This window comes from Cajanus cajan, chromosome 6, assembly GCF_000230855.2.
Source record: "Cajanus cajan strain Asha chromosome 6, NIPB_CcT2T_4, whole genome shotgun sequence".
In the NCBI taxonomy this organism is placed as follows: domain Eukaryota; kingdom Viridiplantae; phylum Streptophyta; class Magnoliopsida; order Fabales; family Fabaceae; genus Cajanus; species Cajanus cajan.
In genome coordinates, this window is record NC_138522.1 from 2,764,825 (window position 1) to 2,791,204 (window position 26,380).

Genomic DNA, 26,380 nt, shown 5'->3' on the forward strand with positions numbered 1-26,380 from the left:
AATAACAATTCCTCCCCAGCAATATAATGAATATATAAATTGAAAAATGATAGATAACTAGATTTTTTTTCCTTCAAAATACTCATAATTAATAATCTAAGTACTTCACAAGCTTCGCCAAAACGTAAATATCATGATCAATCCAATGATAAAAAATTAAAATAATATACACAAAATTTTATATTCAAATTTTATTATATTTTAATAAATAAAATAATAATGTGATAATAATTTATTAGTCTAACCGCTCAAGTGCACAGGGTTAATGCAATTTGGTCTTCGATGTACGAGTAATTTTTAATTTTTATTTAACAATTATTCTTAAAATAATGAATAGAAATAATTCAGAGCCTAATGGGGAAAAATAAAAATAAAAATTGGAACGATGACCAGGTAATTCGGACACAGTTCCGTTTTATTTTCCTTGTTAATATTTCATCCTGAATTTCCTCTGCTACCAGTTCCTCTAGGATTTGATTCTCTTAATTCTTAGGTATGCAAATTCCCCTCTTTTAATCACTCTATTTTGATCCCAATGCACATTTTCAGAATCGATTCTTGGTCATAGGATTTTAGAACGGACAATGACGTTTGGTTATTTGTTTTAAATTGTTATTTTATCATTGCATCAGTTTATTGCGATGGATTCGAGTTCAACGCAAGAATTCGATTATTTGTTTAAGTTGTTGATGATTGGGGACTCGGGTGTTGGCAAGAGTAGTCTCCTCCTCTGTTTCACCTCTGATTCCTTTGAAGATCTCTCTCCCACAATTGGTTCGTTTTTCTCTTTACATTTCCATAGCTCACGTGCCTTTGCTTTTGAATCAAGGTTTATGCATCTCATTGTCACGTGCCATAGCATTGTTAGTGTTCAAGTTTGCTATTCAGTGTGGAATGTCACCATTATTCTTGTTTGTGAATAATGTTCTCTGGTTATTTGTGAAAACAAGGTGCTCTGGAGTTTCGTGTTTTTCTGTAATGTTTGATGTCCCAATGTAGGTGTTGATTTTAAGGTCAAGTATTTGATGATGGATGGTAAAAAGCTGAAGCTTGCCATTTGGGATACAGGTGTTGACATGTGTTTATTTATTTATTGATGTTCAACTTTGTAGGATGCATGTTGCATCAAATCTGTGCTTATTAGTAGTGCTAAGTATGGATATGGTGCAGCTGGTCAAGAGAGATTCAGAACATTGACGAGTTCGTACTACCGAGGTGCACAAGGGATCATTATGGGTAAGTTTCAATTCTTTGTTTCCTCATTCAACACTCTTCCAGTCATATTTATTAATTGGGTGAAATGCTTTAATTTGAATGAGAATCTATAAAGGAATGTATTATAATATTTTTTATGATGACACAGATAAGCTGTTATTTTCTTCAGAAAAAGTTAACCTGTGCCTTTATACTGTTAGGCAATCTGGTGCAGAATGTGATTTGCTGATAGGATTAAAAGCCAAAATTTTCTTCTGTGCCAAGTTATGTCTTTCTTTTAATTCTTAGTTAAGGCCATTTGTTGCCTCACATAATCACACCAAATGGATTCCATAAATCTAATTTTTTCAGAGTAATATGATGATCAGCATATAGGTCTAATGGTGGATATAGCAATTAACAAGCATTGTTGAAACGAGGGGCAGTAATGGACTAACTGTTGAGGATAAGTAAAGAGGCAGTATTGAAATAATATTTTCTTGAAGCTCTCAAGCATGTATGAAGCATGTCAACCATTTGGTTACTTACAGATTAATACACTTCGTACACCTTTAAGTTTTCCTTGACCTATACTGAGTCTTGGAATACCACTTCAGTATCATTGTGGGAGTTGAAAACCATTCATGATGCTTGAGGTAGCTTAACTATGCATTGATTGATAAATGATAAAGATATCGGTAGATAAATATGACTACCTTGAACTATACAAACCTTTTATAATGGACACCTTCAACTTCTTTTTCTTGTGGTCAATCCACAAACTCCAAGTATTATGTATTGAACCCTTTTGCTAACTTGGGTTAAGATTTTTGAGACATAACAGTAAATGAATCATAACCGTTTATTTAAATTGAATCTAGGTCATTGGTTTATTTTTCATTTTTATAAATCAGTTTGTCCAATGAATTATTTCTGACTTGAGCAAAAAAAAATCAAAAAAGAAAGGAAATCAGGGACTTACCTCATGTTCAATAGTCAATGCTTGTCCATTTTAAAGTTCATCTTAACAGAACCATATCAGTTATCAATTTTGGTTTTAGGTTTATCTTCATAGCACCATATCAGACCAAGAATAAACAAGTAAATCTACACTTTGTGAAGAAGTTTTAGCATCTTAGAAGCACTTTGTATAAAGAGTTAAAAAGACTTAATTTGTTGCAGGCTTCAACAATTTTTGAGTCATAAAGTTATGGTTTTTGAGTGGGGTGGCAAAATAACCAATTTGTGAATAAACATCCAGAATAAACTTTTCAAGGGTCAAAACTTCAATGATGTTGACCTATGCAGTCCCTGGCAGCTAGGGCCTTGCTACCCAGTCATCGTTCACTATCCGAACTAAATTTGTCTGGCTTATTTTCTTGGCTTGAAGTAAGTTCTCCTTTGTCAATAGTTTCACTGTTTCAGACCATTTAGTGTATTTTAGCAAAAACTGGATTGAAATTTTGACCCCGAGGGGATAGGAAATGAATAGAAAATATGCAATTCGCCTAAAATTGGCTACCTTACATGCTAATCAATGATCACATGATTGTTGAAACTAAAGAACATGAAAGGAGTCTCTGTTTTCCTTTCCTTCTGGATTTTTTTTTTCCAATTTTTCCACAAAAGTGATTTATAAAAATACAAAATAAATGAATTGCTTAACCAATAAGGTCCAGCAGAGTTGGCACATAACCTAGTCCTTTAATCATGTTGTTAGGTGGAGTTCAATTCTTAACTATGTAAATGGAAAAGACTTTAAGAGAGGTAAAACTCATTTTAGTGCCTATATGAAAAAGTAAGGTTAAAAAAGGGTGGTTGCGAACATATATCATGGTTTGGCTTATTAAATGAATTTAGCTGCGGCAATTCAATCACCGATATGAATTTTTTGTTCTGAGTTGTTGATCGAATTCACTTGGAAATGGTGGTCATTTCTACATCAGATGCATTACATTAGTGGGGTAAATGATACCTTGATTTGGAAATTGGGTAATGGAGTCCCCACCTTGGGAGATGTATTATTGAAATTTTGGTTTTTGATTAAATGCATTTTGTTTCTTAAACTGCAGTTTATGATGTAACTCGGAGGGAAACGTTTACTGATCTCTCTGAAGTATGGTCTAAGGAAATAGAACTTTATTCAACAAATCCGGAATGCATCAAGATGCTCGTTGGAAACAAAGTGGATAAGGTATCTTCTTTTACGAAGTTTGTACTTACATAGTGTGTATTTGGGTGAATCTTTGCAAAATTGAGTTGGAATAAAATTAATTTTGAAATTAATTAATTTATGTTTAAAATTTTTTATATTAAAAACAAGTTATTCAGAATTAATTTTTTTAACGAGACTAAACACGTGATTTTATACCTAAAATTATGATAGCTGATATATCAATAATGCATTATGGTGGTGTTATAGCAGCCTCAATGGCTGAAATTGCGGCCAAAATAGAAAAATGAATAAATATTATATAGGCAGAAATATTATGCATTCTCTACTTTGAACTCTAGATCACCTTTGTTCCAAACTTTGAACCCTCAACCTCCTCAGTTATTTTCACTAGGCAACACCCACCCCCACTTTTTATTGAATGTTCAAGATGTCTTCTAGTTGAAAATTTGAAATATGATCGTGTCTTGGTATTTTGTTTGTTTTCTTGACTTTGTTGTTATATACTTGTTTGTTTTGATTAAAACCTATCTTTTATTGTTAATTATGAATGTCATGAAATTTGACTTATTTTTTTTATTCATTTTAAAAAGAGTATTAACCCAATGAGGCAATGACATTCTGTGATCATGTAGCTGACCTCACCTAGGTAAGATAAAACTTTTTTTGTTGTTGTTATTATATGCACTAGCATATTAAAGGCACTTTGTATTTTTAGAAAAAATAAATAAAAACGAGCAGTTAATAAGAAGAGGGTGGAAATAATTTTTTATATTTACTCAACTTTATACACGTGTTTCTGGTTTTAATGATAAATGTAATTGTAAACAGGGATTGGGAGCTATTTTGAGCTAATCTACTTGTCTGTGGTCTATTTTGTTATGTGTTTTGACGTTCGACTCTTCTAGGTACCAAGCCTTGATTACTTATCTTCTTCCATTTTTTTCCTCTCGGAGGATTCTTTATGGTTTTATCACTTTTATTTAGTTTTAAAGAAAGATAAGGAGGAGGGCTTGTGTATATTTTTGAATTGTATTTAGGTAAATATAAATCTTCAATTAAATTGAATCCTCTGCTATATGCTACCATTGGCAAATGTAATTTTCATTTGGTCCTTCTTTATAAGAATATTTCAAATCTTGGATTTATGATTTGTGTATTATATTAGAACCTATCACCATTACTATATTGTTTTCACGCTTTCCTTAAGAGCACATGACATGCAGGTGGATAATATTTGCTTTTCAGGAGAGTGATAGAGTTGTAACAAAGAAAGAGGGAATAGACTTTGCCAGGGAATGTGGTTGCCTATTTACTGAATGCAGTGCTAAAACTCGAGTTAACGTACAACAATGCTTTGAAGAGCTTGTTCTGAAGGTATGTTGAGTTGACATATGCCAATTTCTTAACTTTGTTCCATAATTGGTATTCTGCATAATACACCCCTTATGCGGTAACCATACTGCTCTCAAGCAAGAGCATTGGCAAAGGGAGCAAATCATGATTATTGTATATGCATAAGTGTAAAGTGATCAATATTAAAACATAAAGTCATGTTACTTTCTTTTTTAAATAGTCCCAGCTATTCAAGCAAGATTCAATGATCATGATTTACTCCGTTACCTTTCATATAAGCCACTTGTTTCATTTGATATGCCTCCTACATACAATTGAAAAAGGCAGAAATGCTTAGTTGAGAAATCTATGCTGAAAGTAGTAAACAGCTAATCATATCTCTCCTGATTCTAAAGAAACACAAGTTAACGCTTAAAGAAAAAGTGGTACATGGAAACGGATTGCATTCTAATATTCTATGAATCGTGATAATCAATATGTTAAAATCATAGAAAATGACTATAATTTTTTTTTTTATTGCACTCCCAGATTCTGGATACACCTAGCCTCTTAGCCGAGGGCTCTAAGGGGGGTAAAAAGAACATTTTTAAGGACAAGCCATCACAGTCTGCATCCACAAGTAGTTGTTGCTGATATTAAGAAGATAGCACTAGCTATTTCACTCCAAACTTACTGCATATATAGATCACCAAGGGTGTTGAATCCAATTTCAGAATCAGAGTTCTAACACTAGTTTATTGACTACAAAAATTAAGGTTCCTGATTTGCCTTGAATGTTATATGTAATATGATAACGATGGCTATCTGATTTTTTTTATGAATATTGTTTATCATCATTGAGTCACATTGAATCTCATTTATAGACATGCAAGAATCACGGATATCATATTGTGGAAACCAGTTCAAATTGTACATAACGTCTAGACAATAGTGTCGCTCTAACTTTAATCAGTCTAACGAGCACTCTCAGACTACTGGTACGGAAGACAATCAAGGAATAAGATTCAAATTTATTGGATAAGCTTGCATTTTTTTCTTGTTTTTTATTTTTTATTTTTTTTAATCAATTTGAATTACAAAAATGACAATATAGTTTGAATCTAAAATCATGTGTATACTACTTTAATTTCTCACCATTAAACATGGTTCTGAATAAGCTTGTTTTGTCTGATTTCAAACTAACTATCAATTTTCACGATTTGTTCCATATAAAGTAAATAGTGCAATTTAGAAACCAAAAAAGTAGTTATAAATGTAATATGATTACATCTTTATATGTTTTAGTATAATTTTAGTTATTACTTTTTTAATAAAATGTTTAAATATATTTTTAGTCATTTAAATTTAAAACTGTTGTTTTTAGTTCTTATAATTAAAAAAAAAAACCTTATTTTAGATTATTAAATTATCAATAACATATTTGAAAGTGACAAATTGAGATAATTATATAGTATTAATTGAGTTTAATGTAATATTTTTATTAATAAGAATACTAATAAGTAAATTTTATACGATAATATTTAATAAATCTCTCAACAGATCTTGTAGTATAATAATTAAAACAAGTTTTTTTTAAAAAAAATTAGAATTAAAAACAATAGTTTTTTAATTTGAGAAGCTAAAAGTAAATTTACTTTAAATTTGAAAGACTAAAAATATATTTAAACTTTAATAAAATTATAACGCATTTTTTCCTTTAAAGTGAACTCTTAAGTCTTAACTTTATGCGTTAAAATTCATTTCTAAATATTGTGTATAAGTTGTGATTTAATTTGGTACATATTTGATGAATGAAGCTCCTCGAAAATGAATTTATTTTAAAATAAATGAGTGTACAACGTTTGTAATTTTAATCCATTAAAATTTAAAACAAAATATTCTCTTATTTATTTATTTTATAAATACTATCGGTTTTTAGGCATGTTTAGTAAATTATTTTATGGTTCAAGAGATATGTATAGGTAATATATAGCGATTTAAAAAATAATTAAATTACTTTATATCTTTATTTTGTGCTGCAAGAAAATATATATATATAAAAAAAAATCTTCTGAATATATTTTTTACCAAAAGATTAATTATAAATTTTATTTCTGATCTATATATATTATTTTCTTTCACTTTATATACAATCAAAGAAAATTAAAAATTACATCAATCTAAATGAAATTGAATTTAACTTTTTAATAAAGTCTCATTAAGTCTTATAGTTAAAAATGTGATTAAAGAAAAAGACCTTGTTAAAAATAATCAGCCAAAATAAAAAATAATAAAAATACACAAAACTCATATTTATTTCAACTTATAACATAGTAAAAGAAAAGAAGCTAAAATTGTTTTAATTTTCCATTTTATTATTTTCTCCTACCAAATAATTTTAAAAAATTATCATTTTTTTTCTTGTCACTACATTAATTCATTTTCATGGACTATCCTCCGCTCATAACAGACATATATAGCCTAAATGCCTAACACTCATGTCATAATTCTGGAATAAATACGAGCGCTGTGCAAATTCATGGCAGTGTTGGTACAGGAGTTAAATTCCAGAGACATGCAATAATTTTCTTGTTCCCATCATAACGTTTGTAAATATTACTACTTATTCATATTTGTGGACAGCTTCTGCTATCTCAACACATCACATGCAACCAACTTGTTGAATGACTTTATCTCTTAAACAAGATTTCAGACTTGAGATTTGTGTATGGAAAAAATGAAGTTAAATAAGAAACTTTTTCACTAAAAATGATCAATTATATTTCTCGATGAATATTAGTTATCAACGGAATGCGTAAATATTTTGTACTAATAATATAATTAAAAAAACATACATCACATGCATGCAAAGTGTCATCCTCATAAATCACCCTAATTGAGTAAATATGATATGACTTCTTGTTTCACCCAAAGACTTCTCATTCTCATTTCTCATTTCTCATTTCTCATTTCTCAAGCTAAGCAAAGATGGGAAGAGCTTGGTCTCGTATGAGGTAATTGGTGACAGAAAATAAATAGTAGTAATAACAAACAAGGAATTTCAACATCTGTGCTATCTAGATATCTTCAAAGTCCTTGCATTATTGAATCATATGTTGCAGCAGAAACGCAATCACACGTGATAATTAAAAAGCCGTGTAATAGCATTGCATTCAACTCCTACTTTGGTTAGTTATCTGCAACACTTTTTAACAATCATTTATCAACTGTGGTCAGTTATCTGCAACACTTTTTGACAATCATTTATCAACAATATGGTTAGTTATCTGCATTCTGCAACACTTTTACTATCATTTATTACACAGTATCCTAGGAGTGATGAGACAGAGTTGGAGTTCAGAATTTTATTACTAACAATCATCAATTTTATTTGTCGTAGCTGTTTGTGGACCTGAATCACTGAGCCAATTTAAAACCCCTGCCAGCTATAATAATGCATACGAATGATATGCATTTACTCTATTTTGGAAATTGACAACTCCAAATACTACAACACATTTGGATTTTCCTTTTCATTCTAAAAATATTGCTTAAGAATTTAATAAAATTAATTTTATTATAAATAATATTGAAAATGTGTAAAAGAAAATTATAATAGAATATATTAGGAATATGTTTCATGAAAAAAAAAATCACTTTAGTTGCTTTACTGATTTTTCTTGTGACAACGAATATGAATCAATTCACAACAAACGTACGCTGAACTTGAAAAAAAATGGATTCAATTTTTGCAAGGAGACAACTTTAAAAACAACTAAGAAAGATTAACTATGTGACCATATCTCAAACCATGAATTAGGCATATAATAACTTCAATACTAAGTTAAAGGAGAAGGATAACTTAAGTTATTGGACAAGGAGAAGGATAACTTAATTAAGTTATTGGACAAATGAAGTAGGATACACACAATTTTATGTTAAAATTTTATTGTCATTATTACAAATTTTATTCATTAAGTAATTTATTAAACAAATTTTAATTCCGTATATTATTATTTAGTAAATAATGGACAATACAAGTGAAATAATGTTAAATTTTTTATATTATTTTTTTTAACATTAGTTACCATAATAAATTATTATTATTTTAATTAGGAGAAAAGGGATATAGGAGACATGAAAGGGCATGGCCTCACTATTTTTTTAAAATGTATTTAAATGACTACAAAAATATTTTCATGACACTCCTTAAAATAAAAAAGGATTAAATATTAGTAGATGAAAATTATCATGTTTGTGGACACTTATGAAAAAAGAAGGAAAGAAATATAGGTATCATTGATACGTAATATAATAAAAGGGGAATAGATAAAAAAAATTATTAGTGTTGATATGTCTATATATATGATGACTGTTCATTATTATTATTTTTTTCCTCTCAAACTAATTTTTTTTTGTCTCAATTTTATTGGATGATGGTGACAATAATAATAATAACAAAAGTAAAGTGATAATAAATTGTAATAGACATCATAAAAGGTGATAATAGTTATAAGTAATGAGAGTAGTGATGATAGGTAACAATGATTTAAAATAATGTTGATACAATAATAATAATAATAATAATAATAATAATAAATGTTTTTGTATTTAAGATAAAAATTATCTCATATTTTATTAAGTGAAAAAAATAGAATTTTTATAAATTATCTCACCTTTGTCCATCTTATTTATTTTATTTCATGATCCTTTTATAAATTATAAAAATAAAATACACGAAAAAGACCATTTCTTAAAATAAGCGATACTTATATTTAAAACCTGATTTCTTTGAATAAGACGAGATCTCCAAAATTTACTTCTAGAGGATATAGGCTATGCACTCTCCGCAAACCCGTAAATTAGCATCACTAAGATCTTATATATGAACAATACTATTTCATTCCAATGAAATAGTTGAAACTTCATCCAAAGATTAAAAATATATATATTAAAATATTTATTTATATTTAACTTTTAATTTTTTTTAATGTTGGAAGGATCTTTCAATAATTGACTGATTCCAAAGAAACAACATTTTATATATATATAATATATATTGGTGGGTGGTAGGTACCACTTTTGATCCGGCTGCATTCACAATTAAAAATTATTAATAATTAATAAGATTGAAATATTTCTGTATATATATATATATATATATATATATATATATATATATATATATATATATATATATATATTTATTTAAGAATATTAAAAAAATATTAATATTTATTGATTTTAATATCGTACTGATCTTTGAAAAATATTTTATCACTAAATAAATTTCATAATAATTTAGTTAATTAAAAATGATACAAAATTATCAATATGATTGATATAAAATTTACTCAATAATAAAAGAAGTTTTTATTATTTTAATATTCCAAATTAAGTATTATAAAAATAATAATCTTAAGTGATAGATCAGTGTGACGGTATGTGGGTGTGTGGTAATGGTGGAGTTTTTGACCTAAAAGGCACAACTTCCGATTTAGTTACTTTCTACGCCGAAACTGTGGACCAAAATGTCTAAAGCAAACAGGTTTTATTTTTTGTAACGCCAAAGGCAAATCGTTAACATGGAATACGATGACAAATATATATGTATTCATGAGTAATATTAGAATTTGTCTTGATTTTGACAAAAAAATATCTAATTTGACCGAATATGAATATAAGTAAAATTTAATATATTAAATTGGGTATGGGTTTGTACTTTCTCATTTTGTACCCGTTCTCGTTTTTATTTTTTAATTTAATACTCACTTTTAATTTAATTATATTAAATAATTTTAATATTTTTTATGTGTAATTATTTATTATAATATGAAATAGAGAAATAATTTAATTATAATTATAATATAATAAAAAAATAATTTAAAAATATCATATTTTTTTAATAAAAAATAAAAAATTGACGGGTACAAGTACAGGTACGGGTATACCCGATACTCGAAGGAGACGGGGATGAGGATGAAAATCATATACCCGACGGGTACGGGTACGGGAACGGAAATGAGTTTGACTCGCGAGGACGAAGACGAGTATCATGAAACCCGTACCCGACCCGTCATATTGCCATCCCTGGTTGCAAAGCCTTGCGGATTATATATACTACCAAGAAAAACATATTCCATGTCAACATTGTATTAAAAAATAAATAAATAAAAATGAAAAAAAAATGACAAATTACTCATAAAAAAAATAATTATTAAAAAGATAAATAAAAGATAAAATAGTTCATGCAAAAATAAAAACTAAAAATAATTATTGAAAATAATATCTCTTTATATATTAATATTAGTATAAATTCATTAATTTCAAATTTTTAAATTTAATTAAAAAATATTTTTTAAATTTTTTTAAAATAAAAAAAAATATAATAATAAAAAAAAATAGAGACCAAAATAATTATCAAAAAAAAAAAGATATTTCGTTATTAGTATAGATTATATCAATTTACTAATTTACATGCCATTATTTTATATACGTTTATGTCCGTTAATGCTATGTCCATGTGAAGTATACATACAATTTTTATATAAATGAGAAATTATATATATATCGATAGGTGGATTCAAGACCTAGATTAGTAAAAACAATATTTAAAAAAAATTCATAATTATTATTATATATGTAAAAAATTAAAATATATATAAATATAAATAAATTTAATATATAATTAAGGGTATAAAATACAAAATATTTTAAAGATATATTAATGATTTAATTAAAGTGAGGACCGCATCTATTTATTTTTGCTATAATATAAATCCGTCATTAATAATAATAATATATACTGGTGTAAGGATGATCAATATAGAAATTCAATCAAGCTGCATAATTTTATATTTGAATTTTTTTTTATATTTCTTCCAATATTATATTATTTTAGTAAAAACATTTTCTCTAATTGTGAAAGTCGCCAAAATTTCTTAAATGCACTTACAATATGTCTCACTTTTATATTACCAAGTCTATTTCTATTTCTATTAACTAATTTAACAAGACTTGTAAAAGTAATTAAGTTAGTTGATCTTAATAAACAAATCATAAATTTAAATTTTACTTCAAATGTAACTAAAAAAATTAAATAATTTAAATGATAGTTATATTTAATGATACTACTCATATTTCATGTAAAAATAACTTATAATAATATTATTGATAAGTTAATAATGAGGTGAATATGTATAAAGTAATATATATAAAGTTTTAAGTTTAAATTTGATATTATCATTATAATTTTAATAAATAAAAAATATACTAATAAATGTATTCATGTACATGAATAATGAGTGAATGTTTTGTTAATGAAGTAATACATGTGTGTGCCAAAAAAAAAAAATATATATATATATATATATATATATATATATGTTTTTGCCTTAAAAAGAGTTTATATTTTTTATAATTATACATTAAAAGTAATTTTAATATTATTTAAATAATATTTATTATGTTAAAATTACTTTTAAATAAATGTCGTCAATTATAATTAATTAAGTCAAACATATTTTTTAATTAAAATTCGTTTTCTACATAAAATTTATTTTAAAATAATTTTGCAAACTCTAAGTTAAACATACAATATGTAACAAGATCCAAGCACCAAGTGTTTTTAATGAACATTTTGATATATTTTTTTTATTTGTTTGAATATTTTAATTGAATTGTCCTTACCTCTAATTTTCTTCCTGAACCGATTCACTCACTAAATTTTAAATCCCAAGTAGTAAACTTATAGGCACAAGTTAGTAAACACAAATTTATGGATCTTAATATTCTAAAGTTATTTTTCTAATTGTACAAATCTCAACCTTCCAATTCCCAAATTTATACTATATACTAAGGAATTCTATAAATTAATGTGATAAAGTTGGGAGTAAGTACAATCAATATCTCCTAACTCTTTGGGCCTTTTTTCTGTACCATTTATAAGGACAGGACATGAGGAGATGGAGATTCCATACAACCCAAGTCCCATCACTTGGCAGCTATACAACTCGACATTGATGCTGTTTCCCATTTGCATTGTTTTACAATTATATTCACATAAAGAGAACTCATCACCATCAAACTTGTATGTGAACAATGATCTCAATTTTTTTCTTTTAATCCTATCACATATATATTTTGTTACTAAGTTTTATTAAATAATTATAGTATATATATTTAAAAAGGGGGGTAAAAAAATATATAAAAAAAAGCCATCAGAAACTTGTTAGTGAATTGGCACAAGATTTGTTTGGTTGGGTCAAGGACATGTGCTTCTCACTATTTGTCCAAAAAGATGCACTAGAGTCTTCAGAAGGTGGGCAATCACCACTGAGTCATGCACATATATATCTTTTTTGGTCAAAATGCATAATATATCTTACCTGCCTGCTTGGAAAAAGTTGTTCTCATGTTGGGTTAAATCAGTAGCTAGAAGGGTGGAATCGAATTTTGATGGGAGATAAAATAAGAGAGAAAAGCCAAAAGATCATAAACAAAGTTGGAAAAGGAATTTGTCCCTTGAAATCATTTTAGTTGGTGCCCCCAATTGGTTAAACCCAAAAATCAAAAGACGCATCATCACCCTCTCTCTACGTGCCTCGTATCATGGGGATGTGACTCCATTTTGCTTCTCAGATAAAGTGTCTCCAATAGGGTTAATAGCCCGTAGAAATGGATGCATCATGGTGAAAGAGATGCATATATATGCCTACCCCATAATCTACCCATACCCCACTACTTTCACATATAAATAAATTTACATTATTAAGTTAAAACGTCATTTTACCAACATAGATTATGTAACTTGTGAGGTTAAGTTGGCCCTTAATTATATTCATTTGGGAGAAAGTGGGTTCTCGTGACTATGCATTCAAATTAATCTCACCCCCCTACCCCTCTTTCCTTTTTCAGTTTATAAAAAAAAAAATCATTCTTTGCACCAATATAGTCAAGAAAGTGACTCTTTTCTTGTCAAATCAAATGCAATTTTTAACGTGATTATCATGACATTTTCCCTTGATTATGTAGTTTAATTTGTCTGTCTTGCAACTACTGTGGATCTGTAGTATATATTTAACCATATAGTCGTATAAGTATTTATTATTTTAATTTTGTCTAAGACTACCGCTACCATATTTGACATCTGAAATAACTCATACGGTATATGTAGTTGTTATTTATGTTAATAGACATTATTTTTTATATTAGGATACAAATAAGTTCTACATCGATAAAATAAGAGAAAAAATAATAATTTATATAACATATACATACTTCAACGACAAAGAGGTTTTTTGGGTGATGACCAAAAATAAAATCGTGAGGGCTTAGGTCTAAAGCGAACAATATCTCATCATTGTAGAGTTGTGTTTATAATAACCTTATAAAAATAACTCTCATAAAATTCCTCCCTCAAACAATAAATAACTCCAACACTTTAAGTATCTGGTAAATTAATATGTCATATATTTTATAATAGAAACAAAAATTAATAATGAATTAATATTTTTGTCAGGTGTATGGATTGAAAATGACAATAAATGAAATCAAAAATAATATTTTAATAAAATAAAAAAATTATTCAAAATCGAATCCGATAATTATTTCATTAAATTTGATTCATAAATTAAATCATTAAATTTGATTCATAAATTAAATGAAATAAACTTAAATTACAAAATTAAACTCGATAAATAAATGAATGAAATTTGATTTATATATAATTCAACTTATTTAATTTATAAATTGATTTAAAATATTTTTTTTATAAAATTAGAAAATATTACAAAAATAATCTTTTAAGTTTTCCAACTTTTAATACATTGAGCTCATCTTCTAACCACTAACCTAACCCAAAAGATCAATAATACATAGAGTATTAGAAAATGTATTATAAAGAGTTTCACTAATATTTTTATTATAAAAATTTCCTGTTCCAATAAAATTGGTCTAACAAAAAACACTTACAATTATAGATAAAAATAAAGTAAGAAAAAGTATATCCAAAGCAAAATTACTGTGGTAAATCAGTGTACTTTCACCACGGTGGAGTTTTCATAATCAACTCCACCAAAATGGGCCAAACATGGCATCATTGAGAATGGAGTCGTATGAGCACAATTGCATATGCCGCAGGTTTTCGCACTGAAATACTAATCGTGTACTTAGATAATCTCTTTGCTCTTTATCCTACATTTTTTGGTTTGCTGTTATATCTTTTGGAGCATCTGCTTTAGTTTATCTTTTAACTCAAGTGAAAGGTGAAATTGTCCATGATCAGAAAATTTCTTCAAATCTCTACAAGTTCATGTTAATTAACAAGATAACATTCAAGGATTGTTAATTATCATACTTTCATCATCTCCATCAAATGTAAGCCTGGCACGTTGCAATCGAACATGCCGATAATAAGATTTTTTTTTTTTCACTTGTTAATACAAGAGTGAAGAGATAACAATGAGGCCAAAACTTAGCATTAAATTTCCTGATAATAATATTCAAAGATTACAAAGTATATGAGTACAAATACTGCACATAGACAACAAGACCCCCAAGAGTCATCAAATACTGATTATTAACGCTTATTATTCACATTTCACAATCTACACATGTTTTGGTTCTTCAATCCACTTTGATCTTAGCAACTTGAGCAGCATTCTTGCCTTTGTTTTAGTTTTTGTGCCACACTGACTCTGCAGAAGAAACAGCAACTGAGTCAAAACTCCAGCACCAATGGCTTCCTCTCTTGCACGCCCAAAATCACCACAAATAATTGAAAGTATTCCAACAGCACTCTCACTACACTCTTGATTACACACCCTGAAAACCATCTTCACCAAAGTTTCAACCCCTTTAGGGTGGTTCACCAAAGCCTCTTTAGCACTCTCTAGTACCAAAAGTTTCTTTATTATTGCCATGGCCAACGGTGCCAAATTCTTCTGCCTTGTCTCGCAACCTGAAATGTATGTTATGACCCCATCAATTGCTCCTCCCCTCACCAAATTCTCTCGGTTAGATTGCAAGGAACATAATGCTAACAAGGCCTTAATTGCAACCTTGGAAGCCTCACAACTTTGGCTAACAAGTACAACAATCTCATGCACTAGTTTTTGAGAGTGACCGAGCATGTGACATACCTCTTCTGTTTGTGGTGCTGCTGTTGAATCTACAAGATGGCAAAGACTAGTCTTAACCGAGATGGTTCCCTTCTCGAATAAAACCAAAAACGTTGCTAACTTAGACTCATCTTTGATCATACTCAAAGGCTCCAAGCTCACAAGAGGAAGCAGTTTTAGGATGCAAGAAAGTGCTAACTCAGTGAACTCCATGTGAGACTTCGAGAGGTGAGTGCCAAAAACCAGTTCCAAAAGTAGGGGCAAGAAACTGAGTTGGTGGAAGCAAGATTTTCTGAAGGAGCAATACTCATCAGAGAGGGCTCTAATTTTCTCGAGTGCTTGAAGCTTGTTTTCCAATTGGGGAGACTCAAGGGTGTGCTTTAGTGAAGCTAAGTAATCAATAGTGGCAGAGTTACCTTGATGATGAAATTGGTGACCCAATTGGAGCCACTGATCGATCAAGTGGCGAAGAGTGTGGTTGGGAACAATGGAAGGATCACGAAGCTTCTGCATTGTGACAGGGCATGTGAGATTTCCTGCGGAAAACCATTTCTCTATGCTTGATCTGTCATAGGTTTGGCCTGTGCACAAAGTAACAGGATCTTCGAACAAGTCCAAGCTGATGGGGCATCTGAACAAGTGAGGAATGGTAATTTCAATTTGGCCTTCGTTCATGGAAAGAAACTAACTTTAGAATCCAAAGACCAAAGAAAGAGGCAAACAGTTGTTAGTTACAAAAATGGAACTTCAATTCAACAAAGTGACAGAAAATCAAAGATGGGAAGATTAAAGTTTGAGGCTTTAGTTGTGGCCAATACAAGACAAGCATTTTGAGGCACTAACTAAACACTAATGCCATAAAGATGGTGTCAGAAAGTAGGATACTTTTTATTTATATTTTTTTTCTTCTTTGGCTGCAAAAGCCTTGAGACAGCAGAAGAAACTAAGTGAGTGAGAAATGGAGCATTATGAAATGCATTAGTGATGGGGGTGAAGGAAATTTTATAAAAGTTGGGGAGTTAGAAAAGAGGAGTGGAGAGTGAGGAAGTTAGTTTATTTAAGGGTGCAGTTTCTGGGTGACAGACAAGACAGAGAAAGAGGAAAAGTGCAATCTTAGTTGGAAAAAACAGGAAAGAACACCCACATACAGAGGTCCAAGAAACAGACCTTATCACAACTAATAATATAGAATAATTGTGGGACTGGTCCCCACCTTGCCCCTACCTATTCAGTCAAACTGACCCACCAAAAGGGGTAATTATTGTTAATGTCTTTCAAGTTTGAATCAACTGTTACCTCAGCAACCAAGAAATCTGTGCCATTTCTGTTCTCATTGTGTGATTCTTTTGAGCAAATTATAGTGATACTGTAATACTCATACTTCATATACTTTCTTTTTTTTTTAATTGTAAATGATATTTCTATGTTTTTCAATTTTACAGTAAGTTTTTTATAAGAATTTTTTGTATGATGGGTTTTTTAAAGTATAACAAAAAGTTTCAGTGTAATATATTTCAAATAATCAGGAGTTATAATACAATAAAATAAATAAGAGTACTATAATATTGTTTGGTGTTGGAGAATAGGAGTAGTAAATCACGTGAATTTACGGATCCCCAGTTTGTTTGTTTGTTTTTTTTATATCAGGAAGAAATATTATAAAGACGCAACAGGATGGAATTTAAGTATTTTTTTTTTGTCTTAACTACTCTTAATTACTATAATATAGGAATTTTTTTTTTAAATAATAACATGATGATGGGTTGATCTCTCTTAACCTATCTTCAACTCATTTTTTGACAAGTAAAAGAGAGACAAATCAAAACGAGTTAATGAGTTGGAACTTTATAAAAAAATTGATCAAAATAAGTTGATCTAACAAATTAACCTATTTTGTTACTTCTATTTAACGTAATGCAAGTAATTTGATATTTTCACTTCTTAACTAAGATAATATAATTAATTTTTCATTAGAAATGAAATCCAAACATTTAGAAGTATTTTATCTTTAAGTGAATTGATTCACAAGATGTTTAATTTAGTGGTGAGAAGATAGACCGATGTATTTTTTTTTTTTTTTTGAAAATTTAGAAGTCACAAACTTGTTACTTCAATATCTCCCAAAAATGACTTATTCTCACCCTTAAACATACATTCATTATGAAGAAAGATTAGTTGCTCTAGTAAAATTTGAAATATTACGGTGTGAAATATCTATCAATTTTATTTATAATTAACTTTAATCAATAATTTGATTATCACTTTCAGTGAGGTGTTTATTCAAACTATTTTTTCATCCATATAAATGTTGCAATTGTAATTTGATTATTTTACTAAACTGAAGGTGTGGGCTTGCCACTTTTATCTTTATTTTTAAATTTAGGACCTTGTTAACCAATGTCATAATAAGTACAAAAAAATCATTAAAAAATTATAATAAAATTATTTAGGATTTTACTAATCAATGTCATAATAAGTAGATTCAGGTGAATGTAGACCATTAGAATTAACTTAGTTGTTGAAAATATGAAAGTTAACATAAAAGTGAAAAGACTTAAATTCGATTTTTCTTACATACAAAAAGAAAGAGAAAAAAAAAAAACAAGTGAATGTGTAAATACAATTTTAAAAACTTAGTGTTTTAAAATTATTTAACTAGTAGCCCAAAAGCATAGGACATTTTTGTTAGATTTATTTGGTTTGGTTGGTAGTAGTGTAGTGTGCGTTAATAGCGGAGGGAAGTGTATTTAATGGTAGTCATAAGGGTCATGAGAGAAGCAATAATATGTGATGACTAGACATAGACACCGTATCATATTTATTTATTATAACTCTTAACTCAAATGGCATGAAAGGAATATTCTATCTTGGCACAACAAGGCAGTGAAAAATAAAAATAGGTTGAACCGTGAATTTGGGAATTAATAGTAAGTGGCATTATGTTGATGTTCCCAATTAGATCTTCAATGCACGTTCTCAAATTATGACCTCAAATCACATTACCAATCTAATCATTTCAATTCACCCCCAACTTGATCTCCCCTTTACCCATTATGTATTACAATAAATTCAAAAGCTACCTTCTCACAGAATGATTTCCTTTTTCTTTTTTATTTTTCTTCTCAGTGGAGACTCAAAAGTCTTCACTTTAATTAACACAATCAAATAAATTCTCTTTAAATTATATTATATTATAACTTTGTATTGATAATATAATCTTTAAGTATATAATAAATCAGTTCAAATTTATTTCCTATTGTTAAAAGAAAAGTCATTGTATTCGCATAATCAAATTGACATATAATATCGGGCTTCTTCTACTAGAATTACATCATGCCTTCTTCCTTTTATAAATATTTTTAATTTAATACTTTCTTTTTTAATATTCCTTTTATATGTTACTTGACCATTTTAATTTTTATTCCTTTATTTTTTATATTTATAATTATATTTGAATTTTTCAAGACTATAATTTTTTAATTTTTTAAAATATTAACTTATTCTTCAAATATTTGTGAAATTGACCCTTTCAAACATTTAAAAGTATAGAAACAGTTAATTGTTATTTTGATTTATAATAATTTTATAAAATCATCGTTTTTTAAATTATTTGAGGAACTTATTTTATAATAATTTTATATTAAATTAAAGTTTTATCATGCTAATTATTAGATAAATCATTGAATATTTCTGTTTATAGTTAAATAATAATAAATTTATTTAAATATATACTAATACAAATAAAAAGTATCTAATTTTATTATTATTAAATCGTAAATGATTAATGATATAACAAAACTTTACATATTTTATAAACTCGTAAATTACACGTGAACAAAATGTAGTAATAATACATCGAATGGAATATATAGTCGTAAGTCTCGAGTTCTAGAAGGACACCAAATTTCCAATTTCGCAGACTGAAAAAGCTAATATTTGCGTTATTTTATTTTATTTTTTCTGTGATTTGGTCAAAGAAACTTTTTAGTTTTGTACTGTTGAAATAAAAGCTATGTTGGACTTCCAAAGTTTTATCAGGAGAGAAAAGTTGAATAAAAGGATACATATAGGGTAACTCTGAAATTTATGGGATCATGAGGAAGTTCATCAAGTATTCTACACATTTTAAATAATAGTAATAATCATAAAATTTAATCTTATTTATGTACTAAAACCATGTTAATTAAGGGGGAAATATCCTCGATTGAATAATAAAATGTGGTTGACTAAGCATAAATGACTTCTTTGTTTTATCATGGTTTAAAAATAAAATTGTGTAGAATGATAATGTATTGTTTTTGATACAATGTATAATGGCTAGCACACAAAGACTTATTTTTGAGGTAATTAGTTGGATTATATATGATATCAATGAGCATTCATTCTATAGATAGGACTAAAATACAAAAAGTTCTATCCAAAATAATGGAGTTATGATAGTCCATGTATTTTGCTAAATTGAAAACTAATATTGGCATTTTTATTTTATTTTTGGAGTTATCGAAGAGATTGATATGAAAAATTGGCCACACTAAATTAATAATATTAATAGTATTTGTTTTAAAATATAAATATATTAATGTATAAATAGATGAATTGATATTTATATTAGTAAGTCGTAAAGTTGTAGCTAAACATTTCAATTTGATAATATTTTACACAACTTGTAATTTGATTTGAGTTTTATATGAATTATTTTTTTATTATTTTAATTTTGATTCAATTCCAGTTTGTTAGTACTTCGGTTTAATTTGTTAGCTAAAATCACATGAATGAATTGAGAGTCATTTTTTTTAATCTTATATATTTTAAAAATTTTATTTAATAATATATTTTAGATAAAATTATTGTTTAAATTTTTTTAAAAGATAAAACAAAACTTATTTTATTAGCTTTACAAGATTAGATATGACTTCAAAAAAACATAATTACAACCAAGGTCTTATAGATAAAAAAATAGTATTATATCCGGCATAAATAATAGAAATCTCAATCTATATTCATAAATTTTAAAGTGTTAACTTTATTATTATTATTATTAACTTATAACTAAATTTTGAAAGTCCTTTCAAATTTCAATAAGCTAAAATTAAATAGAAAACTAATTATCCAAATTATATACTTAAATGTCAAATCAATTCTTGAACTAAAAAAGCTAAATTATAAGCAACTTAAGTTTAACTCATTTATTCATCGAGATCAATCTTTAGCTTAAGTTCAGTTCATTCGGTTCATAAATTAATTTGATGAGATAATTATCAAATCAAATTTCGAACTATTTTTTAGTTATTAGTTTATTGTCACCCCTAATTATAACGAGAACCCTTAATCATGACGAACAAACAAAAAAAATATTTTGTGCCATTAATTCACACATGAAAAGGTAGTTTGTAGGAGTCTAAGAAAAATATATTAAATTTGATTTTTTTTATAAACTTTTCTCAATTTTTAATTTAGTTTTTGAACAAATTTTATTAGATTTTAGTCTTTAAGATTTTTTTTTTCATTAACCAAATTTTTTACGTCAGAGAATGTTAATTGGACAAAACATTCAAAAGTTAGTGAAAATTAACAAAAGTTAATAGGCTAAGTTAGGAGAATATTTGTTTAGGGACTGAAAATAAAAATTGACAAAAGTTTATGAACTACAAATATATTTAATAAAAAAAATATGAATGCTAATTACGACATTGATGAATAAAATTTTGATATGTAAGAGACTTCTACTTTCTCGTCAAGATTTCTTGAATCATATAAAGAAAATATACATGAAATGAGAGATGATAATTATAAAGAAATATGATAAATTATCTCCATATGAATTTTGAATAAATGTAATTTTATTATTTTTTTTATATTTTATAATTTTTAATATAGTTATGTTTGTTTAGTTTATTAATTTACAATCTTGATTCAATGATTATAAGATTTGTATTGAAATACGGGAGATCGACATGATGCTCTCCAATTTAATTTGTGAACACAATATAATCCTTTTAAAAATATGTAGTAAAACATGTTCATGAAAAAAAAAACTTATTTATTTACCTTATTTTGTTTTGTTGTCATAATGAGCACATGGAGTACTATCATAAGCCTCATCATAGTCGCCTATCACTAGAAGTATTCTTAGGTAGATGTATTATCTCTTATTTATCATGCATGTATTGTCGTCATATTTTATTTTCATTTGGTCCAATAAAGTCCTTACAATGCATCTTTATATACTAGATGTTGTATATATAATAATGGACTATAGAATTCCCTGTTTTGTATTCGAGTTAGAAAGTCAATTTTTCTAGATGGATTGTAAATATAATAGATATAGAAAATTATGACATTTTATATTAGTTGGTTAAATCTACACGCAAAACTAACCTAAAATAATGTAAAAAAATAAGCATAAAAACATTTTTGTAGCAATATATATATATATTCAACATTTTTAATTAATAGCTTATATTGTTTCTATTTATTTCCATCACATGATTAATTTTATTTTGGAATATTTTTTCCTAACATTAAAGTAACAAAAAGTTGTCCTTTTTTATTTTAGAATTTTTTTTTACATATGTCTTATGGAAGAGATCAAGTTCACTAGGGTTAATTTAGTGTTGCAAGAGGTTTAGATATAAATTATGTATATAAAAAATTTCCACACATCATTAATATATTACACTTTTTTAGATTATATTAATACATATTATATTAACTTATATATTTAAAATCATAACCACTGAAAATCTATTTAAATATTTAAAAAAAATATAAAGATCAAAATTAAGAATATTTATAATTATTAATTACTCATTGAAAAGTTTAACCATAAATAGATATTTTTTTATTTCTTATTATATAATTAAAATTCACTTCAATTGTTTAATAATTGGTATCATCTTTAACTAGAATTAAGGAAGAGTATATATTGATTTAAGTAATATTGTATTTGATCACCTTAAACAAAGTTTAAGATATGATTATTTTGTATGAAAAAATGTGATAAAAAGAATAGATCTCATTAAAGACGATGAATAGGTTGTTCGACAAAAATTAATTACCACAAAATCAGTAGATACATGATATAAATAACATTAATTGTTAAAAAAATGTGAAACGTGAAAAGAAATTAAAAGAAAATTGAATCTGTTGAGGCAATGTTAGAATAATTGAATGGAATATGAATTTTGAAGAATGGGTAGGTGAATTTGAATAAGCATGTAGATGCGTCAGAAGGAATATTGAAGGCAACGTAGTATCTGTTTCATCAGCATATTTCCTCTGACTCTTGTGCTTCTTTCGATACTATTTTTTTGACTGACCAAACTTTTGATACAACACCATTGCCATTTTTTCAATATTCTACACCATCACCACATTTTCATCACCTCAATTCTTCATCACCAACACTTCCTACGCACTCACTCTTTCTCTATTTTTATACCCATTAAATAAAAGACTTAATAACATAATCATGCATTTTCGGTATAATAATAATAATAATAATTATTATTATTATTATTATTATTATTATTATTACTAGAGAAGAAGAGAATGATGTAAGTCAAACCTTGTTCTCTATTATTAGATGCACTTATAATAAATAATTAAAGTTAAAATTAAAATATATCAAGTTAGTAAGAGCAATTAAAATTATTTAATAAATTGAAGTTAATTTTTACTACCTAATTTATGAGATCGTAGATGAGAGAAATTCTAGAAATGTAAAAAGTGAGTATAAGTATGTTTTAACTTATAAGAGAATTTTAATTTACTTTCTTTATTTGGTTTTTTATTATAAATGTCTATTTAAAAATTTATCTAAATTAACTTTTATTTTATGGGAGACTTGGAATTATCTGGGTGTGTTTATTTTTTATTTTTAACCTCTGTTTCTAACTCTTAATTTGTAGTCCATTATTCAGCATCTATGTGAATTGAATAGCTAGATAAGAAAATCAATTTAAAATAAACATTTAAATATATTTTTAAGCTCTCAAATTTAAAATTAATTTTTAAAATTTGTATAATTTAAAAAATATATTTTAATTTTTATATTCAAGTTTGTTTAAGAAACCTGACAAATATTATTGTATAAAATCTACTTGTAATTATAAATAAAAATATTACATTAAATCTAAATGATAGGATATAATTATCTTAATATATCATTTTTAGTTATATTATTGGTGACATAAGATCTTAAAAATTTTAAAATTTTAAAATAATAATTCTAAATTTGAGCTACCAAAACAGATTTTTAATTACCTTCAATATAAAATAAATGTTCCCTTGGAAACAGGTTAGTTGGGCAACGAGGGAAATGGGAACAGGGAAAGAGACCAAACAACAAATTGACAAAAAGATAGCCCACCAATCAAACTTTAGAGTAAAGATTACTTTAAAGAAATTTCAGCCTTTGAACCTTATTTTGTCTCTCTTCGTCTTGGAATGTAAAATAAAATTGATTCATACATAAAACTAAATAAATTTGATTTGTGTTAAAAAATTGTTATTACCTTTTTCCTTAATCCAAATACCTAATTTATTAAAGTTAAAAAAAATAATTAATTTAATTAATAATAATAAATTTATCTTATTTTTTATATTTTTTTTTTCCAAAGTTACCTTTGCTTTATTATTTTCTTTTAATTAATACTCATATCTGTCTTATAATTAAGTTATATGTTCTATATTATTTTTCTCTCAGCTTGTTTTTTTAATCGATTAGAATATATATTTTTTAAAGAATTTATAATTAATATATTTTATCAAATTAAACTTTTCTAAGAGAACTTGTTTTAATTTTAAGGGAACATGTTTTACTTAAGGAAATTTTAGTCTAAAAATAAATAATATGTCAAACACTATAAATTGAGGTTTATATAAAAATAAATAAATAAATATTTTAAATTAGATCTTATAAATAAAAATGAAAGTAATATTAATTTTTAAATAAATAAATGTTACATCAAATGCCAAAGTAAATGTCGTATTAATGTTATAATAACTTAAATAAATAATTGGTATTAACTTGTCAATAATGCTATTTTTATTTTAAAGCATACAATTATCTATTTATTTACTTTTCGATTCAGCCACATTAATTAGTTTAAGGTAAAATATTATGACATTGTTGTAAAATAAAAAAAGAATGTCTATTTATTTATCTATTTATCTATAAAAATATTTGTTTTATATATGAAGTATGAGACCCGTCTCTCTTTTTCTCCCTCTCAACTCTCACTCTTTCACTCTTACTCTCTTGGTCCCATTTTCTCTTCTGATTTCTCAAATCATTCCTTGTGGTGAACTTGTGGTTGAAGGTGCTGATCAAAGAGTAGGCGTAGCTAGCTGAACCGGAGCCATCTCATCTTCTTCTCCATTCTTTCTTCTCCATTTCTCCTTCCCGGAAGCTCAAAATTCTTTATCGAGGTAAGGGAAGCAAGAATTCATGCTAGCTGTACGAAAATGAGTTTAGAAACTCATGAATGGTTGGATGATTTGATGATTGATGGCTGTGGTTGATGAAAATGGGTTTTTGGGGTTTTGGGGTTTTTGATGAAATTTGGAGATTTTGATGATTTGTGGTTGCATGTTGAAAATGAGCTGGTTTTTGGGTTATTTGATGAAAATGTGGAGTTTTGGGCCGATTGCATGTGTTTGGATGACTTGATTATACAGGTTTTGAAGAAAATTTGCGAACTTGGTGAGTTGCTGCTTGGTATCACGTCGGACGCAGTTCTTGGCGCCGGACGCGTGACCATCAAAGAACTCTATTGGGCAAGCCCGCCGGGCGCAAGGTTGTGTGCGCCAGGCGACCTTGAGAATAAGAGCCTCTGAATGGCCCACGCCGGGCATGGTTGGACCGTGCTGGGCACGATATCAGTAGGTAACTTAGCTTTTTAGTTTCTGGTGCTGTGTCGGGCGTGACTACGTCTCACCGGGCGTGGAGGCTCCTTGGGAGTCTCTGCCAGAGGTGGCGCCGAGCACAATTGCTATTGCGCTGGGTGTGAGACCTTGGGGAGGTCTCTGCCTTCCTTGCGCCGAGCGCGGGTTTGACACGCCGAGCGTGTGAGGCTCTTTGGAGTCTCTGCCTCCTAACACGCCGGGCGCAATCTGAATTGCACCAGGCGCGTTTGAGCCCTGGTGCTCTCTGGTTGGGCCATGCCGAGCGCGACCATGAATGCGTCAGGCGCGGATGTGATTCTATTATAGGCTGATATGTGTTGAAAAATGTTGACAAATATGGATGTTTGCTGAGCTGAGCTGTTATTGATGAATGTTGTTAAGCTGACTTATAATTTTGTTGTGCTGTGAGCTGTTAATGCTGAATTATGATGTTAAGTTGTATAGTTGAAAAGGTTGAGCTGTGTTGTATGCTATATGTTGTTATTACTGTTATGTTGTGCTGTGCTGCATGCTGATATAAGTTGTTGTAGGCCGTAAGGCTGAGCTATTGTAGGCCGTAAGGCTGAGCTGTTGTAGGCCGGAAGGCTAAGCTGTTGTAGGCCGTAAGACTGAGCTGTTGTAGGAGATCTCCGAGCTGATATGCGTGACG

At 27.8% G+C, this 26,380-nt stretch overlaps 2 protein-coding genes across 2 annotated transcripts; one reads left to right on the forward strand and one right to left on the reverse strand.

The window, feature by feature from the left end:
* Positions 1–340: 340 nt before the first annotated feature.
* On the forward strand, positions 341–5,567 carry LOC109808415 (ras-related protein RABC1). The gene is made up of 7 exons (XM_020371410.3): positions 341–493; positions 633–774; positions 1,000–1,068; positions 1,171–1,236; positions 3,267–3,388; positions 4,616–4,744; positions 5,252–5,567. Exons 2-7 carry the CDS (start codon positions 642–644, stop codon positions 5,354–5,356), a joined length of 624 nt encoding a protein of 207 aa, XP_020226999.1. The 5' UTR covers positions 341–493; positions 633–641; the 3' UTR covers positions 5,357–5,567.
* A 9,597-nt stretch (positions 5,568–15,164) lies between these two features.
* Positions 15,165–16,966, reverse strand: LOC109809179 (U-box domain-containing protein 25). The gene has a single exon (XM_020372418.3). It carries the CDS (start codon positions 16,495–16,497, stop codon positions 15,310–15,312), a length of 1,188 nt encoding a protein of 395 aa, XP_020228007.1. The 5' UTR covers positions 16,498–16,966; the 3' UTR covers positions 15,165–15,309.
* Between the last annotated feature and the right edge of the window lie 9,414 nt (positions 16,967–26,380).

What these genes read in the sequence shown, in the direction of transcription:
- LOC109808415 (XM_020371410.3), top strand. Translation starts at nt 642, where the DNA reads ATGGATTCGAGTTCAACGCAAGAATTCGATTATTTGTTTAAGTTGTTG. An exon ending in GCTTGCCATTTGGGATACAG is followed by an intron (nt 1,069 to 1,170) that starts GTGTTGACATGT and finishes GATATGGTGCAG; the next exon opens with CTGGTCAAGAGAGATTCAGA. An exon ending in TGCACAAGGGATCATTATGG is followed by an intron (nt 1,237 to 3,266) that starts GTAAGTTTCAAT and finishes CTTAAACTGCAG; the next exon opens with TTTATGATGTAACTCGGAGG.
- LOC109809179 (XM_020372418.3), bottom strand. Translation starts at nt 16,497, where the DNA reads ATGAACGAAGGCCAAATTGAAATTACCATTCCTCACTTGTTCAGATGC.